The sequence below is a fragment of the Vidua macroura genome, chromosome 5 (genome assembly GCF_024509145.1).
Source record: "Vidua macroura isolate BioBank_ID:100142 chromosome 5, ASM2450914v1, whole genome shotgun sequence".
Taxonomy (NCBI): Eukaryota; Metazoa; Chordata; class Aves; order Passeriformes; family Viduidae; genus Vidua; species Vidua macroura.
The window spans coordinates 12,509,480-12,532,534 of record NC_071575.1 but is presented as its reverse complement, the minus strand read 5'-3'; the positions used below and the strand labels follow the sequence as shown (position 1 = coordinate 12,532,534).

Below are 23,055 nucleotides of genomic sequence, written 5' to 3'. Positions count from 1 at the left end.
CATTGAAATAAAAACGTATTTACCGACATATCCATGTTACTGGCAACACAGGAAACCTTACTGGTATTGATCATCCATTAAAACATTTGGGAAAAAAAAAGGAAGATGTTCTTTAAATTTGGAATTGCATATGGGTATCCATCCCCATAGCAATGCTACTGATATAAAACACCATAATAGGATTATCCCAGAAAATTTCATAGTAAAACCTGTTCAATTATCCAAAACCAATTAGTGACTGCAAGCTTTCTGAGATTCAAATAATGCACACACATTATAGAGAGCAAGAGTTATAGTCTGGCATTTAAGGTAACACTAAGAGACTTAAATGCAGCTTAACCCATGCTGCATATTACCCTGTCAGTGTTTTTATTGTGCTGTTTGGGTACTAAGGGAGGAACATTAAGGGATTTAATCCCCATAGTCATAATCAAGATATGTATCTTTTACACAAAAGCATCTCATTAAAAGGAAAAAAAAACAAGAAAGGACCTTTGGATAACACACCCACTTTTATACAAATTCTAATGACTTTAGGTTCTTTGGCAGAGTAATTGTCACTCTCAACTTCTAATCCAGATGGTTATTTGTTTTAAAGTGCTGGTCTTGAATTATGCAGTTTTCTTTCACACGTGTTTTCCTTCAGGCATCAGTACTAAGAGATAAATTCTCTTATCTATCCTTCTGTACAAATGCAATCCCTACACTGAAAAAAGAAAAATCTCAAACATCTATCTATGTCAATAGACTCCTCATAATTTTTGTGGCCCTCCTCTGGACCTGCTCCAACAGGTCCATGTCCTCCTTATCTTCGAGTGTCCTAGAGTTGGACACAGAACTCCAGGAGGGATCTCATGAGAGCAGAGCAGAGGGGGAGATTCACCCCACTCAGTCCAGTAGTGATGTTACCTTTGATGCAGCCCAGGATACATTTGGCTTTCTGGGCTGGAAGTACACATTGCTGGTATTCATCCATTGGTATTCCCAGTACCTCCTCCACTGCTTTCAATCCATTCATCCCTCAGTGTATATTGATACTGGGCATTGCCTCAAGCCAGGTGCAGAACAATTTTAAACTTCATTATGTTTGTACATGCCACTTCCTCATGCCTGTTAAGGTCCTCTGGACAGCATCCCTTCCCCTGATTCAATTGAACTACTCAGCTTGGTGTCACCCATGAACTTCCTGAAGGTGCACTCAATCCCACTATCCATGTCATTAATATATTAAATACTATAGGCCCCAAAACAGACCCCTGGGAGGACGCCATTCAGCACTCTGGTTGCAGTCATACAATTCCTTGCCATTTAATAGTCCATCCACCAAATCCACACCAATTTTGAGGCAAAAGCATTGGAAGGGACAGTATTAAAGGCTTTACAGAAGTGACATCACTTACCTTTCCTTTGTCCCCTGATGCAGTCACTCCATCATAGGCAGCCACTAGGTTAGTTGGGCATGATTTGCTCTTGGCAAAGCCATGTCAGCTGTCTCTAACCACCTTCATACAATCATCCCTCATATGCTTTGACATAACTTCCAGCAGGACCCACTCCATGATCTTGTTGGGCACAAAGGTAAGGCTGAGTGGTCAGCAGTTCCCAGGGTCTGGGTGTGATAATCCTTTCCCTCCTGAGTGCCTGAGATAGTTACAGGTAGTCAGTGTCACTCTAGTCACTGAATGGTAGTCACAGTCCAGTTATCAAGCCTTTTCAAGTATCATGGAGACATGGCTCTGCTGTTACAACTGCCAATTCCCTCAGAACCCCAGGATGTTTCTTAGCCTAAAAATAACATCATATGTATTCCAAATCATCCTTGTATTTCAAATTGTTATGTACCTACTTGATATTATTTTATTTTCCATTCTTTTACTGCTGCTGGCAAACAGACTTTAATGGAATTTTGATAAGAAAATTTCAACAGAGGCAAAAAACCAACACAACTCCACAAGTTATTTCATAGATTTAAGATTTATTTTATTTTCACAACCATTTTGATGGAGGAGAAAAAAATGTAGGATCAGAGGTTGGAAAGATCATAAGGTATAATAGTTCTACGACAGCAAGACATCCTGCAATTAAATCTTTGTGCCCTTGGACTACATTCCCTTCCTGCATGTAGGTGGATGAATACCCGCGTGGTGGAGTAACACCACGCTGGCAAAGCAGATCTCACACTCCCCTCTAGTGACAGAGTACGACCTCCTGAGGCCTCTCGGCAGCCTGGACTGCTCTGCTGCTAACACAGCTGCTTCCAATAGGATCCCACATAATGACAGCTGGGGTTCTTACTTTTATTTTAAAGTAAGATTAACACCAAGTTAAAATACCTCATTTTAGACATGAAAGAATTTTTGGTGGGCTACTATATTGCTAGTATATTTGCCCCTTATGCTCATGTATTGTTTTACATCAATTATTATTATGAAACCATATGTGATTAGTGTAATTAATGTGTGCATCGCAGCATTCATGCACTGAGGTTATCATGTCTGTCCATGTGTCCTTGAATTCTACACATCTTTTTACTAATTCTTTTCCTGCAGTGACCATGCAGTCAGCACAAGCCTGGAATTACCATCTTAAAATGTTCTTCTCTAGATACAATTTTTGTTTGTACATGTACTACCTTAAAACAGTGCCTGAGAAAAAACCAACTCCATAGCTGCTGAAACAGCAGCCTGCTGACACATGATGCTTGGAACATATTTTCTGAGGCACCATTTATCATTGTCATCACAGTGCACAACAACTTATTACAGTAAATTGCTCTTGCATATCACAACCTTAAAAAGACAATGCCAACTCATAATTGTGTTATTAAGAGATTACAATAATCTTAACATAATTTTAAAAGTAAAGTCTATACATACTAATGAGGGAACATAATTATCATAAAAACTATTACCTGCCAGCTTTGTAACTACAGTCACTATAGCTAATTACATGTCTGCAGTAAAGGAATACTTTGCTTCCTATGAGCATTTGGGAGTCCTCAAAGCACTCTCAGGTGAGGAGAAACAGCAAGAAACAGATTAACTTTGTAAGCCCTACAATTTGAGAAAGACTCATCTATCAATTTGTAGAAAGAGGGATGCAACCCTCCTTCTCTCCGAAATCACAGCCCTTCCTTTGCTTTATGCCTATCACCTGGCAATTTATAGTCCAGGAATTCTGTGGGCAGGTAGAGATTCCAGTTTATTGCTAGCATAACAAAATTAGTAAAATATACTGACCTGCTCTAAAGAAGGCAAAGGGTAAAGGATTCAGTAGGACTGGGAATTGTCATTCAGCTCAGTTTCTAAAAAAAAGGAACATGTTTCTAACCACTCGGTTTTAAGCAGCTCCCAGAACAGATCCAAACCCGAAAACACAAGGCATACCAAAAACAAGAAATATCAAAAATAAGAAATACCAAAACCACGCAGCACAGTTAAAGCAGCAACTTCTTCCATTCAGGAGATGACAAGATGCAGAATAAATGAATATCACACAAAGTTTGGTAGTAGTCCAGAGGGATAGAATCTAAATGTAGTCTCCCTGATGAGACACAGTGGAAAAAACCTGGCAGAAAGAAGATAGTTGGGAAAAAAGGTGAGAAAGGCTGGAAGACTTTAATAATGGTGAAGAGGTCAATTTAAGTTTAACTAGTTAACTTACTGTTCCTGCAGTGGGGTAGAGTGCAGAACATTTAAGTCTTATCATTACCAACTTTTTTTTAATGCTACATTTTACTTTGTTATCTAAATCACAGGGACTAAAAGGATGGGAGGATGAGCTATGTAGAAGAAAACAAACAAACAAACAAACAAACAAAACACTAAAGCAAAACTCCTCCAATAAGCCAAACCGAAACCAAACGATGCAAAAAAGCTGTAGCTTTTGCTAGGTCCACGTTAAAGTCAATGTGTCTTGTCCCACCACTTATATTTTTGAAAAGAGTTCATATTTTGAAGTCAAAATGGGAAATTATCAGCCTACATAATCTCACTGTAAGGACTGCTAGTAGATTTTCATCAAACTGCCTTATATACTTGTGATAATCCTACTTTTTTCATCACTTCCAGAGTTACTGTTTTAACTGTGCATTTCATGGTTAAACATGAATTTATTTGGAACTGTCCTATAAGTGACAATTCTTATATGTTGGCCTAATTACTGACCTGATTCTGTAGATGTAAAAATTTAATGTCAGAACAACCAATAAAAGGCAGACTGGATTTAAAAAAGAAAGGAAGGGTAATTGCAGTATGAATTACTTCTTCAGGAACACTCATGTATCGAATGACAGCTTTGACATCACAGCCATTCTTGTTGCTAATTGCTGTCAACCCTGTTTTTACTGGCAAAGCTATGGGAGTGGTACTTTTCCGGCCAGGTTGGTCCCCTCACCTAGCTTTCCATGAAGCTGCATAAACATTCACAGCACTACTAACACCAACGTTGCAGCAATAGGTTTTCTTAATTTTTGTTTAAGGTAGGTGCAGTTTGTTAGATCATTAAAGGTCTGTTAAAAGAGCACTCTGTATGATATAGATGGGAGTGTCAATTTAGAAATCTAGAAAGTCCGACCAAAATAAGAAACAACTGAAGAAAAAGAAGACAAGAGGCCAAACTACCTAAGGCAGCTTAATACAAAATCAGTCTGAGGTTTTAATCACGGCTGCCCTGCATTAATTTGTAAGTCATAAAATCAAAGTAACATGGGCCAGACCTTCCACTAGCCGAGCATTCTACCTATGGCTGCGGCTCCGCCAAACCGTGCCCCACACTGAGAGGTCAGCCCCCCGCAACCCCTAAGCCGCCGTGTCCCGACCGCCAGGCAGACTCGGAGGACTTGACTTTCCCGTCCCGACTGCAGAAGCCGCCCCGCTCCAGCCCCACCGAGCCGGGGCAGGCGGGGGCGCTGCGGCTTTCGGAGCGATCCGCGCACCGGGCCCGCGGTGCGGCCCCGCCCCGCGCAGCGCGGCCGCGCATGGGCGGATGGGGATCCGCGCTCTTGGCGCGGCGGATGAATCCGGGGCTCGGCGGGCCGAGCCCGGAGCGCGGGGCTCTCACGGGCCGCTCCCCCCCGCTCCGCCCATGGCCTCCCCGCTGGTAAGGGCTCGGCCCCGGCCCCCGGCGACGGCGGGCAGGACGAGCCGCGGCCGGCGGGCATCTCCCGGCGCCGAGGGCTGCCCGGCCGCGGCCGCCGCCCCCGCTGCTGGAAACGCTCCGGACGCCGGGAGTGGCGGCTGCCGCCGCGCGCGGGGCGTTAGCGGCCCCTAAGGGGCGGGGGAGGGCGAGCGCGGCCGCCCCCGCCCGCAGCCTGACGGTGCGCACCCTCTCCCCAGGAGGACCCCGTCCTGATCCGGCCTTTCCGCGGCCACACGGCGGCGGTGACGGGCGTCGCCTTCGACGCGAACTCGGCGGGGATGGGTGAGTGCGGGGCCGGGCGCCGTTTGCTTTCCGGGCGGGGCGGCCCGCTCTCTCCTCCCTCTTTCCCTCCCCGGAGCCGCCGGGCGGTTCCGGGCGCAGGTCCGGGCGCGGAGGCGGGGCAGGCTCCCGCGCCTTCGGGCGGGCTAAGGAGTCTCTTCCCCTTCCTTAAGCGACAACTTTTTGAGCAAACCACAAGGCTGGAGGAGGGGTTTGTCCCGCGGAGAGAGAGGAGGAGGAGGAGGAAGTAAGTGAGGGGAGCGCCGAGGCCGGAGGGGCAGGGGCTGCTCCGTGCCTCCGCTGCTGCCCCTCTCCCCCGCCGTCCCCCTGGAATCTACCGGGCCCACCACGGAGGGCTGGCTGCAAACTCCGCCGGCGTCCCGAGCCCGAGGCTGGGCGTGCCTGCAGCCCCATCCTCCCCGGGGGCGCGGGGAGAGCCGGCAGGAGTTCACGGACCCCTCTCTGCTAAGGAGCTGCTTTTAACTATCTAAGATGAGGATTCGTCTGGCGAGAAGATGGACGTGGATCCGCAAAAGCTGCATGTTCCTCGGCTTCTTAATGGTCGCTTACTTTGTGGTCGAGCTGTCGGTTTCTTCCTTCGGTGCCTCCCTCACCGGCAGGAGCATCACTAAAGGGAAATGGGAAAGGCACTTTTCTGACGGAGCAGAAAAAGCTGTCGATTTGGCTCGTCCAGTTTATGACAAACCCCCACCTGATCCTTATGCTCCAGGAGAATGGGGTAAACCTTCTCGCCCCCAGCTGAGTCCTGAGGAACAGAAACAGGAAGAAGAGCTGATTGAGAAGTATGCAATAAATATTTATTTAAGTGATAAAATTTCTCTCCACCGGCACATTGAAGATAATCGACTGAGTGGTTGTAAAACTAAATCTTACAACTACAGAAGACTGCCCACAACATCTGTTATAATTGCTTTCTACAATGAAGCCTGGTCAACGCTGCTGCGGACGATACATAGTGTTCTTGAAACATCACCTTCGGTGCTTCTGAAAGAAATTATACTGGTGGATGACCTGAGTGATAAAGTGTATTTGAAGGCTGAACTCGAAAAATATATAAGCAGTCTGAAAAGAGTTCGCTTGATAAGAACCAACAAACGAGAAGGTTTGGTTCGTGCACGCTTGATTGGTGCTACCTTTGCTACTGGTGATGTTCTCACATTCCTAGATTGTCACTGTGAATGTGTTTCTGGCTGGCTGGAACCACTGCTCGAGAGGATTGCTGAGAATGAGACTGTTATTGTTTGTCCTGTCATTGACACCATTGACTGGAAAACATTTGAATACTACATGCAAACAGCAGAGCCCATGATTGGGGGGTTTGACTGGCGGCTGACGTTCCAGTGGCACTCGGTGCCTAAACATGAACGTCTCAGGCGCAAGTCAGAAACTGACCCAATCAGATCCCCAACTATGGCTGGTGGCTTGTTTGCTGTCAGCAAGAAGTATTTTGAGTACCTGGGAACCTATGATACAGGAATGGATGTTTGGGGAGGGGAGAACTTAGAATTATCCTTTAGGGTTTGGCAGTGTGGCGGCATGTTGGAAATTCATCCGTGCTCCCACGTGGGCCATGTGTTTCCAAAGCGTGCGCCCTATGCTAGACCAAATTTCCTTCAGAACACGGCACGTGCTGCTGAGGTGTGGATGGATGACTTCAAAGATCACTTTTACAACAGAAATCCTTCAGCAAGGAAAGAAAACTATGGAGACATTTCTGAAAGAAAGATTCTTAGGGAGCGTTTGAAATGCAAGAGTTTTCACTGGTATTTAAAAAATGTATTTGCTGAGTTGCATGTACCAGAAGATCGTCCTGGCTGGCACGGTGCTATCCGCAGCACAGGAATACCTTCAGAGTGCCTTGACTATGTCTTACAGGAACATAATCCTACTGGGTCTCACCTTTCTCTCTTTGGCTGTCATGGTCAGGGAGGCAACCAATTCTTTGAATATACATCAAATCAGGAGATTAGATTTAACTCTGTAACTGAGCTATGTGCTGAAGTCCCTGAGCGTGAAGACTTCATAGGTATGAGGAGCTGCCCAAAAGATGGATCTCCTATCCCAGAAATTATTATCTGGCACTTCAAAGAAGATGGGACTATTTATCATCCTCATTCAGGGAAGTGCCTTACTGCTTATCGTACGACTGAGGGACACGCTGATGTGCAAATGAGAACTTGTAATGCTGGAGATAAAAATCAGATTTGGAAATTTGAGAAATAATCACTGCTGGTAGTATGAATTGGATGGCGTGTGATCTCCAGGCTTTTTGCACGTGTGAGCACGTAGCAATGTTTGATTGAATACTTTGAAGTGTTTTCACATCTGTCTGTAGTGGTGTAGAAACTGGCTACTATGATGAACTGTATGGAAAGCAAAAGTAAATAGTGGGTTTCAGTTTCTAAAACATGGATTAGAACATCTAATGCCTTTTATTTTTGTAAAATTTTGATCCATTATTACTTTCCTCAGTCTTGATTATAAAACAAAGGCTTCTGAGTGGACTGAAGAGGAATTTTTTTCATCTTAAAATTATGCAATAATCCTGCGAGATAATGTTCCATGTAAACAAAAAAAATTTACTTACAGAAGTAAAAGTTAAGGTTCTTGCAGTGGTATTAGCTGACTGTGTTGCAGATACATTATAAAATATGTGTGTAACACCCTAAGTAATGCTACAGTAGCATGTGATTGAATGGACATTGATGTGGAAAGTTGAATCTAAGCCTTGTAATGGTCTGCATTTTTCTGGGAATGTACATGCTGTTAAGGGTACTATATTATACAGAAGAATAGGAAGTTTATTTACTAGAAGGGCTTTGGCACTGCTTTGCAGTCTTGTACCTATTGTAAAAATCTTGCCCCATGGGGCTTAGTCAGGAGATGCATGCATTTAGAGGAGAGTGTAGTAGCAGTGGAACCAAGGACATGCTGGTGATATCACAAATAGAAGAAATAGGGATGGCTGCAAGTAAGAATTTTGTTTAAAGGCAATGGAGAAGGAAAGGAACCACAGAATTGCCTTAGGTACTGCTATTTCATAGCTATATATTTAATGTATACATTGCCTCTGTGTAAGCTTTGTAAGCTTTTCCATGTTCAGCTCCACATCTTAGGGACACAAAAGTTATGTGATTATGTGATCTAGATCATGTTGGGGTTTTTTGCTGTTTGTTTGGTTTTTGTGGTGGTTTTTTTTTGTTTTTTTTTTTTTTTTTTTTGTAATTTGGTCAGTCAGCAAGGTAGAGAAAGGTAACATAGAGGAACATTTGGGCTATTTTATTTTGCTTTTTGTGTTTTGACAGCAGCTGGCATGGGTTAGCACTAGGAAGAGTTTTGAAATAATACAGTATAAGCTGCCTGTTTCTAGTCAAAACAATACCACTGGAGACCTTGGGTAAAGCTGGGAAGCTGAAGCTTCTGGCATAAGGGGAGTTGAAAAGACAAAGGGCAGCTTGGAGGAAACTAAGATTTGTTGATGGTTCAAAGAATTACTTATTTAGAATGTTTTCTTTATCTGTTATGCTTTTGAAGAGTACTGATTCTCAAATCATGTCACTAATCTGTTTTGATTGTGATTATGGATGGTAGATGTGCTAGATGTATTGTGTACTTGAAAAAAATTTTGCATTAGTATCTGTATTTTACTTTCATAAGATTTAAGTTGAACATTTTTCTTAATGTGTTGGGCATTCCAGCTGTTTTGATTACTCTCACTGAAGTGATCAATGTGCTTCAGGTAGCCATAGTGTAGGAAGTCTTTACCTGGGGCTGGTAGGTACAAACTTAAGCTAGTGAGCATTAGTTAGCTGGATACTTGAGGAATATAGTGGATGTACATTTACTACAGGTGTTAGTAGGTAGAAGGGTTGAAAAGGGACAAGTGAGACCTGATGTAGTTGAAGTTTTGCCAAAAATAAAGTTAAGAGTAAGTTATAACATATTCTTAAATCTTAGTGACTTGAAAGCTTTGAGAGGTTTGGGTGGAAGCAGGTTAACACAGAAGATGAACAGAAGAAAATTTGGAGCTTGGGATGCAGCATTGAATCATGCTCAAAATGCTTGCCACTGTGTGGCATGGATTCTTTTCAGACTAATTTATTTTTAGGCAGTTACTTGCAATTTGATTTTTTTCTCTTTTTTATCTTCCTTTTTCTCCTAAGTTGGTTTTTTGTTGTTGTTGGTTTGTTTGTTAAAAAAAAAAAAGGGAACTTTTTACTACACAATGGAAGCATTCCTGAAAAATTGCATTCCACGTTGCAGCAGGAATTCTTTTGTGTATCTGCAAGTTATGAACCATTTATCGAATTTTAAAAGGCAGCCAGTCGTTAGGTACTGGGGCAATAAATTATATAAAGTATGTGCTTTTGTGGAAAGCTTTCTGTAGGCTGTTACATTCAATGGAAATGACAGGGAAAAGGCCTAGGTTCTCTTATGTGCAGATCATAGAGAGTATGTGCAATGCATGTTTTTTCAGATGAAAGTAGTTAAATGATGTGAATACAGACTATGCAAATTTTATACAGTTATTTTTTTAGCACTTGGCAAAAACTGCTTTTTGTATAAAGAAATACCTTCAAGTTAAACCTGACATTCAAAGTGTTCCTTATCTATTTAAGCAATAACTATAAGTGAATCTGCCTCTGCGTTTGAATAGTTATTCTATGTATCTGAACCCTTCCTCCTCCCCATGACTTCCCTTTCTATTTTTGCAGTCATTTAGAAACAAACTGGGGAGAAAAAAAAAAAATTAAATCACCTGGCCTTAAAAAAAAAAAAAGAAAAAAAAATTTCAAACCTTCCCAGTGGGAATAAAAAGCGTGAATAGAAGGAAGAGGGACTAGAGAAAGAGAGAGAAAGAAAAAACAAACAACACCTTACCATTTCAATACTCCTATCCAATTATTTTTCAGTATGTACATATTTCTGGAAAATCTGAATAGTTTTCTATTCTGTTAGACTTTGAAGATTTGGTGAATGCTTGTATATATTTTAAACTACTGACTCTTAAGTGACTTAAAAGAAATTGAATGTAAACTTAACACTGAATAAATGTGGAGGGCTTTGGGATTTCTTCTGAAAAAATAAAATCCAGAAAATTAAATGTTGGCTAGCGTGCTGACTCTTCTCAGTTCTTTTCTTCTTGTGTACATGTATACAAAATACAACAAAAACTGCCAATAACTTGAATTTATGGGAGTTATTAGAAGTTCTTTGTATTTTATCCACTGTGCTTAGAATTCCAGATTGGCTTTTTTGACAGAGGTTCAATTAATAATAATTTTTCTCCAATTAGGAAATCTTGCAATTCATTGCAAAATGTGTTTACATTGTGATGTTGTACTGTATTATTGAGAGCTGCAGGGTTCCTGTAAAGTGTGGGGCTTTGTTGGCAATGGTAGGGTTTGAATATTCACACACCCATCTTATGCACTGTATTCCATCTGCCCTATAATTCTTGCACTGAGTGATTAATTATATTGGAGATTCTTCAGTATGTTAAATTGGAGATTCTTCAGCTGTTAAAGCTTGTCTGAGTTTGTCTCTTTTGATCTTTGCACAACTTTTAGTCACCACTTTGTTATTGTGGGAAATGAGAGTGAAATGGTGATTCTGTATTATAGCAACTTGTGTTCATATATTTGTGTGTGTATATATAAAAATGTATACCATCAATAGTCACAATTCATAAATTGAACTTTGTTTCATTGCAAATACCATAAAATCTTTTTCATGGCATATGTGAAGCTTAGGTATCTGCTTACACATCACTTTGCTGTAGATCTCTCAACTTGGCCTTTGCATAAGGCCAAGTCTTTCTTTTTTGGTGTTCAGTCCTGTAATGACTCATCAGCAGAAAATCAAATTATCCAGTGATGTGTCTGCTATACGTGGGCGTGTACAGAAGCATTGATGTTTAAAAAAGAAAAGGCACTCAGGTTATAAACTGGAGTAAGTTGTATATTGGAATCAGCTCAGTGTGACTTTTCAGCTTTCTACATTTTAGTTATACTTTTCAGTTGATCATAGCAAGGACAAATAGTCTTTCACCTCCAGACATAGTTCTAGTTATGTCATGTATTCTCTGAGGAGCAACAGGCATAGGACCTTCTGTGCTTTTTTTTTTGTTTCTGATCCAATATTTAAGTATTCCATAGGCGGAAGGGAATCCAGAGGGAAAATAAGGAAGATGGTCACGGATGTCCCACAGGAAGAAGAACTTCAGGTCACTGCTTAGTCTCATTTACCTTGGGACAGCCCATCTATGAGACAGCAAGCTACAAGAAACCAGGCTGACGTCAATGGTGCTGACATCTTTCTAAGAATATTTCCCTCAGTTTTTAGAACTGAAAGCTGATACTGCACAGCCTTCATGCAGTTCATAAGTTACCACAGGTATTTTGTAGTTCATCAGTGATTTGTTTTAGAAGCTGTCAGTTTTGTCTCTTTCACATTTCCAGCCCTATGCCTTCAAATACTATTTTAGCTTATATTTCACTTTTTCCTTTTAGTTTTACTCCACTGTAGATCACTTTTCAGAATCAAAGGGAAAAAGGAATTCTTTCAAGTACAATTAGAAAGACCCTGCTGTAAAATAGGGTTTTGAAAAGTTGAAGTGGGGGGAAAATATCCTTTACTTCTTTGTCAAATATAGGCCTGTTGATATGGGCATAGGGATAGTCTGGTCTCACATCTTTTAGCAGAAGCTAGTCTTTTAGGAATAAAAACAGTATCTTTGTAGAAAATTCATAGAGGGAATTTAATAGTTAATGTTTAATATTCTAATATGCTAATATTTTTTTGAGTCTTGCCTTGACGTGTGATAGTAAGGAAAGTCAATTTCTTTCTGCTATGTTGGTGCTTGAAAGAAACTGGGAAGAGAAGAGCCATCTTTGTGTACTCTTCCAAATTCCAGGAGGCCCCTGTTCTTTTTCTCCCTTCTTTTTTCTACTAGGGTTAGGAATTTGACAACTGAGGGATGGGAGTGTGATTACCTTGTTTTTATTTATGAATGTATACTAACATTTTGCAGAGATGAAGATGATAGGGATATAGGAAAATCACATGTACCACTTTAATTCAACTGCTTATTGTCTTTGCTTCTCACAGTTTCCTGAAAATGATCAAGCTCTGGTGAAACTTAGGTTTGCCTTTTTGACTGTAGATAGTATAGTTCACCTGTAAAGTGACTGCAGAAAACCCACCCTCAAACATGCTGTGTTTTCAGAATGACAACTTTTTGTTCTCTTTTGAACTAGACAAATATTAGTGTTATAAAATTGGTACTTAAATAGGAATTTGGAATTATATATCAGTACTGTCACTCAAGTGTAGATATCTGAAATGTTAGAAGTCATGTCTTCAGTTTAAGTTGGCATGTTTTTTTGGAGTTAAACACTTGATACTTGAAACAAGTTCCATCTCGGAGATTACTAAAGAATTTTCCTATTGTTCTTAGGATTTGGTAAAACCAAATCTGGATTCATAGTTACTGATGTGCATGATGTTCGGGTTTGAACGTTTTGCTCTGTATCATCAAAGTACTTGTAAGCCAGTTGGCGTAGTGTGTGAGAGCTACCTGTTAAGAATTATCCTTTACTTCTCCCAGTCTTGTGGCATCCTTCTGAAAGCCTGGTGATGGCATTACTTGCTACCAGGCTTCTGCTTAGGCTAAGTATCCATTAAAACCTAATAACTCCTCCCCCCCGTAATACCTGTTAAGTTCTCTGGTGAATCCAAATCCATAGTCGTTAGCTTTGACTTTGATAAGAGCAGTGAGCAGACTCCTAATGTCTTTTACTTCTTGCAGTTACCTGCTCTGCGGATAGGCTTCTTATATTGTGGAAGCTGAATACGCAGTGCGGTGCCTACAGATTTTCAGGCCATGCGGAAGCGGTGACAAGCGTAGAGTTCTCACCAGATGGGCAGGTGCTGGCTTCAGCTTCTCATGATCACACTGTCCGGCTATGGATTCCTTGCATGTGAGTATAACTGAGCAATGTTGGATATGTGTTTCATTATTGTACAGTGTGAATGTTGGAGGATTTACTCAAGTTTCTTTTGCCTTTCCACATGCCTGGGCTTTGACAGAAACAGAGATTGGGGACCACAAGCAACTCTGTTCTTTACTGTATTACTTTATTCTTTTATGAATATTCTGTTGTTTCAAAAGAAAAATATAACTCAGAGGTCACAATTTCATGTGTGTATAACTATGCTTTGTAATATTTCTCTGGTTTAAAGATTATATTTTAATTAGGATTGCATGGCTGCACTTCATTTTGGGGAGACAAGTGATGAAAACAATGTTTTTTTGGAAAAAAATATTTTAATTGACTTGCTTTATCAGACTGTTCTTGAGTAGTAGTAATTATGAGTAATTCAGTGTGATCTTAGACTGATGTTACTTGAACTTCCAAGTGTTTTATAGATTACTATATAAAAAAAATTCTCTTTCAAATATGAATGCCAATGAGACTAAATACCAATGCCACTACTTAATTGCACTGTTCTGTAAAATTGGTCATGCTAAATGCAACTTAAGGAGTGTTATTCTAACAATATTTAAATAAGTAAAAAAATAATGGTGACATTAAGATTTGGCCTCTCTATACTGCTTTTTCATTTGGGTAAGATTCTAAATATGCCAAAATAGAATTTTATGGGGATTTAAGCTCTTTAATATAATTGTGATCTGTGACTTGGTATTCAGGGTTTTGTTTCATTTTCTTTACTCCCCCCTTAGTCATGGAGAATCATCAGTATTGAAAGGTCATACAGCATCTGTTCGGAGTGTGAGCTTCTCCCATGATGGCTGCTCTGTAGTTTCAGCATCCAATGATAAATTAATAAAAATATGGAGTGTTTGCTATCAGCGCCTTTTGTTTACCCTATTCCAACACACTGGTTGGGTTCGCTGTGCCAAGTAAGTGTTGTTTTTAGTCTCTTGGTAAAGTAGAATTCCTAACAAAAGGGATTTTATATCCCAGAGTAGAAATAAGAGAAGGAAAGTCTGTGAATGACAAGTAATGATCTCTCACCAATAATTAAATTTTAAGAAATGAATCTTACGCATACACGTTTTGTATAGACCTAGCTGAAGTATGAAAGTTTGCTTTATGTTAATATGTGCACGTACTAAATCAGTTGCTGTCTTCGTTCCACTACATTAAAGGACAAATGGGGTCTTCTGTGTTTATTTTCGGTCAGCATCCTGTCTTTCCCCAGTTTTGTTTTATTTTTTGTTGTGCTAACTTATTTCCCACCAGTTATATCTAGATTTATCATGCATTGTAGGGGTTTTTCTCACTATTCTTGGAATAGTAGTGGCATTAAGGAATGGTTATGAATCCAGATGAATGACATAATTGGAAAAGGTAAAAGAAATGGCCTTTGAACTGCAAGTTGTGGTTCATACTCTATAAAGACAGGACAGCTCTTCAAAGACAAGAACAGATTGTTTGCTGATTTTTTTTTTAAAAAAAAAATTTCCTTTCCTCCATATTAATGGAAAATCTGCAGCTAAGAGAGGCCTGATATAAGCCTCTTGAGAAAGGAATTTTACACTGGTGAAATGCAGACCCCTACAAAGTTTCAAAGTATCTGATTGTTGAAAAAGGAAAGGTCTAGGAAATCACATGTGAAAATTCTTGAACAGTTTTTCAATGTTATTGTGCAGTTGCTCAATAAGTGAAATAATAATGATCAAGGAAGTTACAAACAAGTCAATTTTCCCCTTTAAAAACCTGGTCTGCTAGTCTAGGAATAATTGTGAATGCTTTCCTACTATTTGTAAGTTTAGAAAGAACTCAGACAACATAAATATAGGTTAACATTGAACAAGATTCTACTATGTCCTCTTTGTCTTATTACCTATAGTTTTCTATAATCTCTTTGTCATCTGAAGTGACATCCTTAGGTTGCTGATACCTTCCCCCCAACCCCCTCTCTTCCTCTTGCTTATGGCTCTGTTTTTAATTGTAGTTGATTGTGAAATGGGCCAGAGTGGAATATGGAAGAAGCTTTTCTTTTCAGTTTTATTAGTCCATGAGAAATACTTGAAGTTCAAATGTCCTGTAAATCCTTATTTCAAACAGGCTTACTTGGTTCTGCTGTTTTGCTACTTATGTCTCTAATGCTAATATAGGCAGAATCAGTTCCTAAGTAATGTATACACTTATGTGTTCCAGATTTTCACCTGATGGAAGAATAATAGCATCTTGTGGTGAGGACAAATCTATTAACATCTGGGATACAAGAAATAAAATTTGTGTTAATAGCTTCTCAGATTATGAAGAGTAAGTTTTACTAGAAAAAGAGAAATGTAATAGTGTAATTTTAGTGGCATTAATTTAATGTTCTGTGGTATTAACATCTATATATGGTAAATCTGAAAACAGATCAGAATTCTACAACCCATATCAAGTAAAATAATATAATGTTTTTCCAAAGGGGTTAACTGGCTGAACTTATACAGCTGTTTTTCAGCAATCAGGAGATAATCCAAACAGAAGTGAGATTATTCTTGGATTGTGGAATGTTTCCATGTTTTCCCTCAATTTTGATAATGCTGTTTGTTATTGGATGCATCAACAGGAAGAAAGGTTTAAGACTTTTCCATGTGTGGATGAAAACAATATTTTGTTACCTTCAGTGATCTGCATTATTTAAGTTTAAAAAATACTTGCTTTTACTTATATGCAGTTTCCTTAAATATCTTGGATCTAGAGTTTTAGTTAACATGACAGTGGAATATTTATCTTGTATATGTGCTTTGCTGATTTCATGGCTGCCTTCATCCTTTTTCAAATCCAAAGTGCTGTTACAGCTAGATACTCAGACAAAATTATTTTATTTGTGGCTTACAAACTCTTTGCAGCACTATCTTCCAGGAACTTTGTACTCTAGAACAAACTCTGAAGGTTTGACTTGGATCAATTATACCGTATTTTCAAGAAAAGTGAGATTATGATTTATCATGTACATCTTGTTTTCTTATGCTTATTTCAGTTACTTGAAATGCCTTATTTGAGTTTCCATACTTGTAGATTCCACACAAGTTTGTGGCAACTCACTGTTAAAATTGTGGGCTTTATATATATATATATGCACACCTAAATATTTCTGTGGAAACACATTATAAATCTGTTTTCATAAATTATATTCAGATTTCCAACTTTTGTGGCTTTCAACCCAAGTGGAACATGTATAGCTTCTGCAGGTTCCAATAGCACAGTGAAACTATGGGATATTCGAACAAACAAGCTACTGCAGCTTTTCAAAGGTAAAAACAACGTAGTTTATTTTCTTTACAATGGGACTCTTTGCAATTAAATGTGATTTATTAAGAGTATTACTGGCAAAAGTTGACAAGTCATATTGACATGTTTTAAGTATTTTTTTGTAGTCTATTAACCCCAAGAATCCAGTCTGAATCCTTTTTTTATCTTTGATTCTCTCAATTTTTAGAACTGAACTGAGCAAATACTCTGACAAGTCTTCTGTACCTCAGCACTTTTGTTGTTTTTCCTTTAAATGAAGTAGTTCTTTGGGAAGTAGAAAAGCACAAAGAAATAAAGTGTACATATCCTCTTAGTAGATGTCTACAGCTTTTGAATATTGTCTTCTGTAAATCAGTTCACAGAGCAGGGGTTAATTGTATATCATTCCATCCTTCTGGTAACTACCTCATCACTGCTTCTTCTGATGGTACCCTTAAGATTCTGGACCTCTTAGGAGAAAGACTTATTTACACTCTTCATGGACACAAGGTATACACAATAATCCTCTTTAAATGGAGATCTTAATAGGTTGTTCAGTATCTTTACAAAGGGAAAGTAACATTTATGCCATTGTGGTTTTTTATCTTGCAACTTGCGATGAAATTTAGTGAACAACAAGGTGTTGTCACAAGTGGTTAAGGAAATGCATCTGTTTTTACCTGTAACCATGCTTTTTACCTGTCAATATTATATGCTTGATGTTTAGTAAAAGCTTATGTTCTAAATTCATTAGTAATTCACTTGATTTTCAAAATCGTGTTATTTGGCACTTCAGTCCTATTGTCTATTGAAAACCAGTGTTTTCTAAGGAGGAGGAAGCTTACAGAAAACTTTTGTGAAGAATGGCAGGCATTTCCTCCTTTTCCTGTTAATGCCAAACAAACCCTATTTTTGATAATAAATCATTCAAATGTATTGCCTTGAGTAATGTAATGTATATTTTGTAATTTTTAATTGCAAAGCTGAAATATAAAATCTAAGGATAATGCCACTATTTTCCTAGTATAGATTGTTGTAGTTGTAATGTAGCATCTTACTAAAATGTTCAATATTAACTTTTCAATCAAGTTTTGCAGAAATTTCACTACAGTGAAATTGTTCCTTATTGCATTAAAATTGAAAAATCTATTACATTAGGTAATGGCATCGGTGTTTTTCTCTGCACTGAAATATCATGATTACAGGAATAGCCTAATTTTACTGTATGCTATTTTTTTTTTCCCAGGGACCTGTACTTTGTGTAGCTTTTTCAAAAGGCGGTGAAAATTTTGCCTCAGGTGGAGTGGATGCTCAGGTTTGTAGTATTGTCTCCTTAAATGAAATGTCTTAATGTTTGTTACAGTGGATGGGAGTATATAGTATAGTATGTCATAATAACTTGCTAATTACTCACATGCTCACATGCATTCTGTCTACTTGTGTGTTCTGTAGACTTTCCATTGGATGTTATGATGAGGAGAAGACTAGCCACTTCTATTTTACATATTAAAATAATGGAATGATTTTTTAATTAAGAATATTTCAAGTGTTGCAATTCAGTGTCAATGAAGTAGTTGTGTTGCAATTGATACTAAGTTCTACCTGCTTTGTTAGGTTTTCACTGCTTATAAAGTCCTTACTCTGTAATTGTAGGTATTAAGTTATATTACTGGGAAAACTTTGGCTAGAATTGGGGAAAAAAACCCTCTTGTGTTACCTTTACTAATTTACTTTGGTGAAACAGTAAAGTACTGGATTTTATAAAGGGAAGAAGAGTAATTTGAACATTTTAATAAAATTTAAACAGTAAATCTTATAATTAATCTCTATCTGCTGTAATAAATTTTATAATTAAGAACAAATACTATCAAGCTTGGAATCCTCTCTATCAGGTCTATAAAGTTTGCAAAAAGAAAGAAATTTTGTATCACAAGATTTAAATTTTCAATCTGAAATGTTCCTTAGTTGTCTTTTTCATTTTTTCCAGTTACAAAAATCTAAAAGCTCAACGTAGATATAAAAAGCTATGCTGTTGAAATTAAGATCTTTTGAGTTTACCATATTTCATGGCTATATTCTGTTTTGTGGAGTTTGAAATAAATTTCAGCTAGTAGCAGGGATGGTCTTGGGAAATAAAAAAAATTGCTTTCTATCACAAGTGTTAAGTAAGAAGTACTGCCAAGACTTGAAGTTACTGGAAAAGTGAAAATGTTATCAAACATCCAATATTAATGTTACAAGCAGGGAAAAAAACCCGCAAAAACCAACCAAGAATGGGGGAAAGATATTTATTTCTTGACCCACTAGTATGATCTTTGATTTTCCATACTGAAGTTTTAAATAAGATTTTAAGCCCCAAATTGCAGCTTAGTCCTATGTGATTCTGAATTGTTGACCTTACCTTCTAGAAGTAGTTTATTTTGGGGTTTATTACTGTTGGTATATTATACTTAACTTGAGAGGAACAAAAGTGCATATATTCACGTGACAGAAGATTGATCTGAGAAGCTCTGATGAAGGCAAGGACTTACATTATTAAGCCTAACATAGCCTACCCATTGAATGCCAACACATCCTGGGAATGCTTGTCTTACTTCAAAGTCCTTGGAATTTGGGGCCCCCTGAATGACATGTGTGTTCAGTGCAGTCATGTCATTGCCTTTTTCCTGCCCTGATTTTCTGTTGTAAAGCTTCTGGGGCATGAGAGCATGGAGAAAGTACGTAAAAATCTGTCTCATGTTCCTCAGCAGTTAGATATAGTGGGTTCGTACTGAATATATGAGGGGGAAGATCCAGTTTCATCAGGAAACATTTAACATTAGTTAAATGTTAAATTTAAAAAGTAGTCATAGCAGATCTAATAACTGTTTAAATTACTTTAAAAATGGGCCTTCCCATGTTTGTTAAAGTTTTTCACTTTGTTTTGTGAAAGTTTTGGTGAGAGAGGAGTACTTTGTTGCAACTTTCACTTTTCTAAGTTTTAAAATGTGTTAACCACTGTTGGGTAACTACCAAGGTGTATATCTTTATCTATAGTAAACATAAGAACTTTATTCTTTAGTGTCCGTTTTCTTTTGGTGTATACACACATACTTCTCAAACATCCTGTTTTGCTGACCCATCCACAGCCTTCTTCCAGGTGTGCCAGGAGGATGGTTGTGGGACTTCTTCTCAACTCACTGTGATTATTGGTTTACTGTAATTATAAGGTGTATTTGTTGGAAAAGTTCTGCTGGCAATGTCATGCTTATGAGCAGAGGCTGGCCATAAAAGTATCATCTTCTACCCCTCATGCAGTACCCAAAATATATTGTCTGTTCACAGTGTGTGCTGGAGGCAGCTGATACACTCTTAAGTTTATGGAAGACTGCTTCCTTCATACATATATTATTTCAAGAAGTTTTCAGTCAACAGATCCTTCCATACCTTTCCATCAAAGAAGGAAAACCAGTATCTCTGCTTTTTGTATCAAGTTTCTGGTTGGTGCAGAACCAGCTGACAGCATTGTTCAGAAGCAGGTTAAATATTTGAAACAAACACTGGATACTTTTTTTTCTTTCGGTTTGCTTCTTTCCTCAAACAAAAAAGATCTCAAAGTGTAGTGTTCTGTCATGTTCCTCACATTTCTGGCTGTATGTGCACATTGCAATTTATTTCATTAACCTGTCGCCGTGGAAAACATAAGACCTTTTATGTGAAAGAGCAAAGTTATACCTATTTGTTTGGAAAGTAGTAGCCTATGTGGAATATTCATAAGACTGGATAGAATACCTCTGGACTACCTCTGTATCTTATGACCTGCATTTGGTCATTGTGTGACTTATATATGGTTTCTACCTGGAACACAATTAAACAAAAGTTCAGAAAAGAGATTCCTGTTGCTAAAACACTGGAACCAGGTGTTTTAGAGTTCTGTGGAACTGTCTCATTTCTCTTACTCCTTCAAACTTTCTTGTTAGACCTGCAAGCCTTTATAGGGGGCAGAAATTTAACAGTATATGATCCCTTAATCTGACAGAAAAGTAACTTGGGACAGTTCAGTGGGACAGGAGTTTGCTTTGTTTTGTGATTATAGATGTGTTTTAGAGGTTACTGTTTTAAGAGATTGAACCACATCTTTTAGATTTGAAGTAAAGATACTCTGGGAAAGTGCCTGTTTTGCAGTAGAGATTGGACTAAGACACCACGGCAGTTATGATGCAGTTATCTACTAGTAATAGCAGATTTTACTGAATAGCTAGGTTTTGAGCACTGAATAGCCTTCAAGTAGTTACTGATATGGAGATTTCTTATAGGTATTACTGTGGAAAACCAACTTTAGTACTTTGAATTATGAAGAAGTTCTCAAACACAATTTTAGAAGAACACGTGTTGATGATTCTCCTCATCTTCTTGATGTTTACACAAGATCATCTCATTTCCATGATGAAAAACGTAAGTCAGTGGAGGTGAGTGCAATAAATTGTCTAATATAGGAAACAAGAAGCTTCTGTGAACACTGTCTGACATTTATAGTTAAATATATTTTATATATACCAGGAGCTTTTTATTGTTATGTATACTACTTTTGAAGCAACCATAATTTATGAATCCTCATGAGGGTTACTAGGCAAGCTGATGCTGGCAGGTTTATGCTGAAATTACTTTCATGCTGCTTCTGTGTCTATACTCTACATCTCATTCAAGCAAAACATACATGATAATCTGGTTTCTGAAATAACTCTGCAGGTGTTGCAGTAGGTATCTGAACTTCCAATGAGCTTTACAATACTTATCAAAATACATCATTATAAGGAGGACAAAGTGCTGGTATTACTGAAAGTCAAATACTTTCTTGTCACAAGGTGTCCTTCTTTCCAAGACCTTTAGGTATTGTGAGAAGGTCTTGATATCTATCTAAAAGACTTTTTAGGCTAGCAAGTGTGTTTTACAGCACTATGTAGTCTGATTTCCTGATATTTCATTCTTGAACTACTTTACTGTCAAACTATCTACTGGCATCCATTGAAAGTGTTGGAAATTAGGGAATAAAAGTGCAATGTCAAATGTTCTGTGTCAGTAATAGGAAAAATTTTGTGTTTGTCAAATAGTTGAAAGTTATGGTCAATAGGTAACCAGTGTTATGCCTTCAATGAGGCCATTGTTTACGCTTTATTTGTGACAGTGCCTGATAGAGCTGGCTGGCTTCTGCATGGCAATTACCTATATTTTCTTCTCTTTTTTTGATAGTTTCCAGGTTCCTCTAGTGTTGAAGAACTTACCTGAGATAAATCTAGAACAGCAATCAGAACTTTGATTACTGTAATATGTTACCAGAGTACTATAGAAGTTCACTATTGCCTGGTTGCCTACATCGAAAATGTAGATACTGCTGCATGGCATTTATTTCATCCTCAGAGTTTTAAAACATTGACATTTGGGGATATTGATCTTTTTTTTGGGTGGGTGGGTGTTTTTTCAATATTAATACATGCAAATGAGTAGTATAAAGATTGAGAACATTTGCTGGGGGAAGAGAACTCTGACAAAATGCATGACAAAGATTTCTTCTATGCCTGGTTCTATTGTCAAGTCAGATGTGAAGCTTTCTAATGCTTAGCATTTTGGTCAGAACAGGATGACTGCATCCTGTTCTGACCAAAAGCTTTATAAACAAACAAGCTTCATAAACTTCCGTGCTGGACTTTGATATTTGTTGTAAGGTAAATGAATGAAGTCAAGTTTACTGGTACCAGCCTTCAGTATAGTTGGTCAGTACCAGAACAAACTCAATCACAGCATTTGCCAGCAGATTGAAGCCAGTCTTGCTGGAGCAACATTTTCCTTCAAAACCATTCAAATTGCACCCAGTTATAACACGTACTAAAGAAACACAGTGGCTTATAGCTTTAGGGGTCTATTGTCTTCTTTTCAGGTCAACATTTCCAGACCTCTCTGCTGTTTACATGTCTGGCAAAGGTGTGAATATATGCTAAACCAATTTCTCAATTATTTTTTTTTCTTGTTCCTGGTCCTTGGTAATTGAGAAGTTCTGGAAAAGCATTAATGAGTTCAGGCTAAAGTTAAACTAAGGCTAGGAAGCCTCATTATCAATACTAAAAAGGCTCATGAAGGAAATTCAGTAGTTGAATGTCAAGAAATTATTTATTAGTTAGCTTTGACAGATTTAACTTAGCCTTATGTTTGCATTTATTAATGGCTACAGCACTTGCAGCAGCTGATAGGCTCCTGGGCTGCTCTGTAATAGTGAAAGAGCTCTATGGCTTTGTCAAAGTTTTGGACTCTTTGTTATATTTTCTGGCCTGATTTCAGGATTTTAACAAGAGTTGCTGTATTTAGTTTTCTATTAACATCA

At 38.5% G+C, this 23,055-nt stretch overlaps 2 protein-coding genes across 3 annotated transcripts in view; both read left to right on the top strand.

Moving 5' to 3' along the window:
• The first annotated feature begins 4,977 nt into the window (after positions 1-4,977).
• Positions 4,978-23,055, top strand: part of POC1B (POC1 centriolar protein B) — a 44,950-nt gene continuing 26,872 nt past the window's right edge. For both annotated transcript variants that reach the window (XM_053977730.1, XM_053977728.1), the window contains exons 1-9: positions 4,978-5,100; positions 5,337-5,421; positions 13,250-13,421; positions 14,186-14,365; positions 15,630-15,737; positions 16,608-16,723; positions 17,077-17,210; positions 17,947-18,015; positions 20,996-21,148. In XM_053977730.1, the coding sequence (XP_053833705.1) occupies positions 4,987-5,100; positions 5,337-5,421; positions 13,250-13,421; positions 14,186-14,365; positions 15,630-15,737; positions 16,608-16,723; positions 17,077-17,210; positions 17,947-18,015; positions 20,996-21,148 (1,131 nt within the window). In that variant the 5' untranslated portion in view covers positions 4,978-4,986. The remainder of the gene's footprint in view (positions 5,101-5,336; positions 5,422-13,249; positions 13,422-14,185; positions 14,366-15,629; positions 15,738-16,607; positions 16,724-17,076; positions 17,211-17,946; positions 18,016-20,995; positions 21,149-23,055) is intronic.
• GALNT4 (polypeptide N-acetylgalactosaminyltransferase 4) lies at positions 5,756-10,565 on the top strand. The gene has a single exon (XM_053977727.1). It carries the CDS (start codon positions 5,911-5,913, stop codon positions 7,660-7,662), a length of 1,752 nt encoding a protein of 583 aa, XP_053833702.1. The 5' UTR covers positions 5,756-5,910; the 3' UTR covers positions 7,663-10,565.

Bases quoted from the DNA above. Each gene is read 5' to 3' on its own strand.
- GALNT4 (XM_053977727.1), top strand. From the start codon at position 5,911: ATGAGGATTCGTCTGGCGAGAAGATGGACGTGGATCCGCAAAAGCTGC.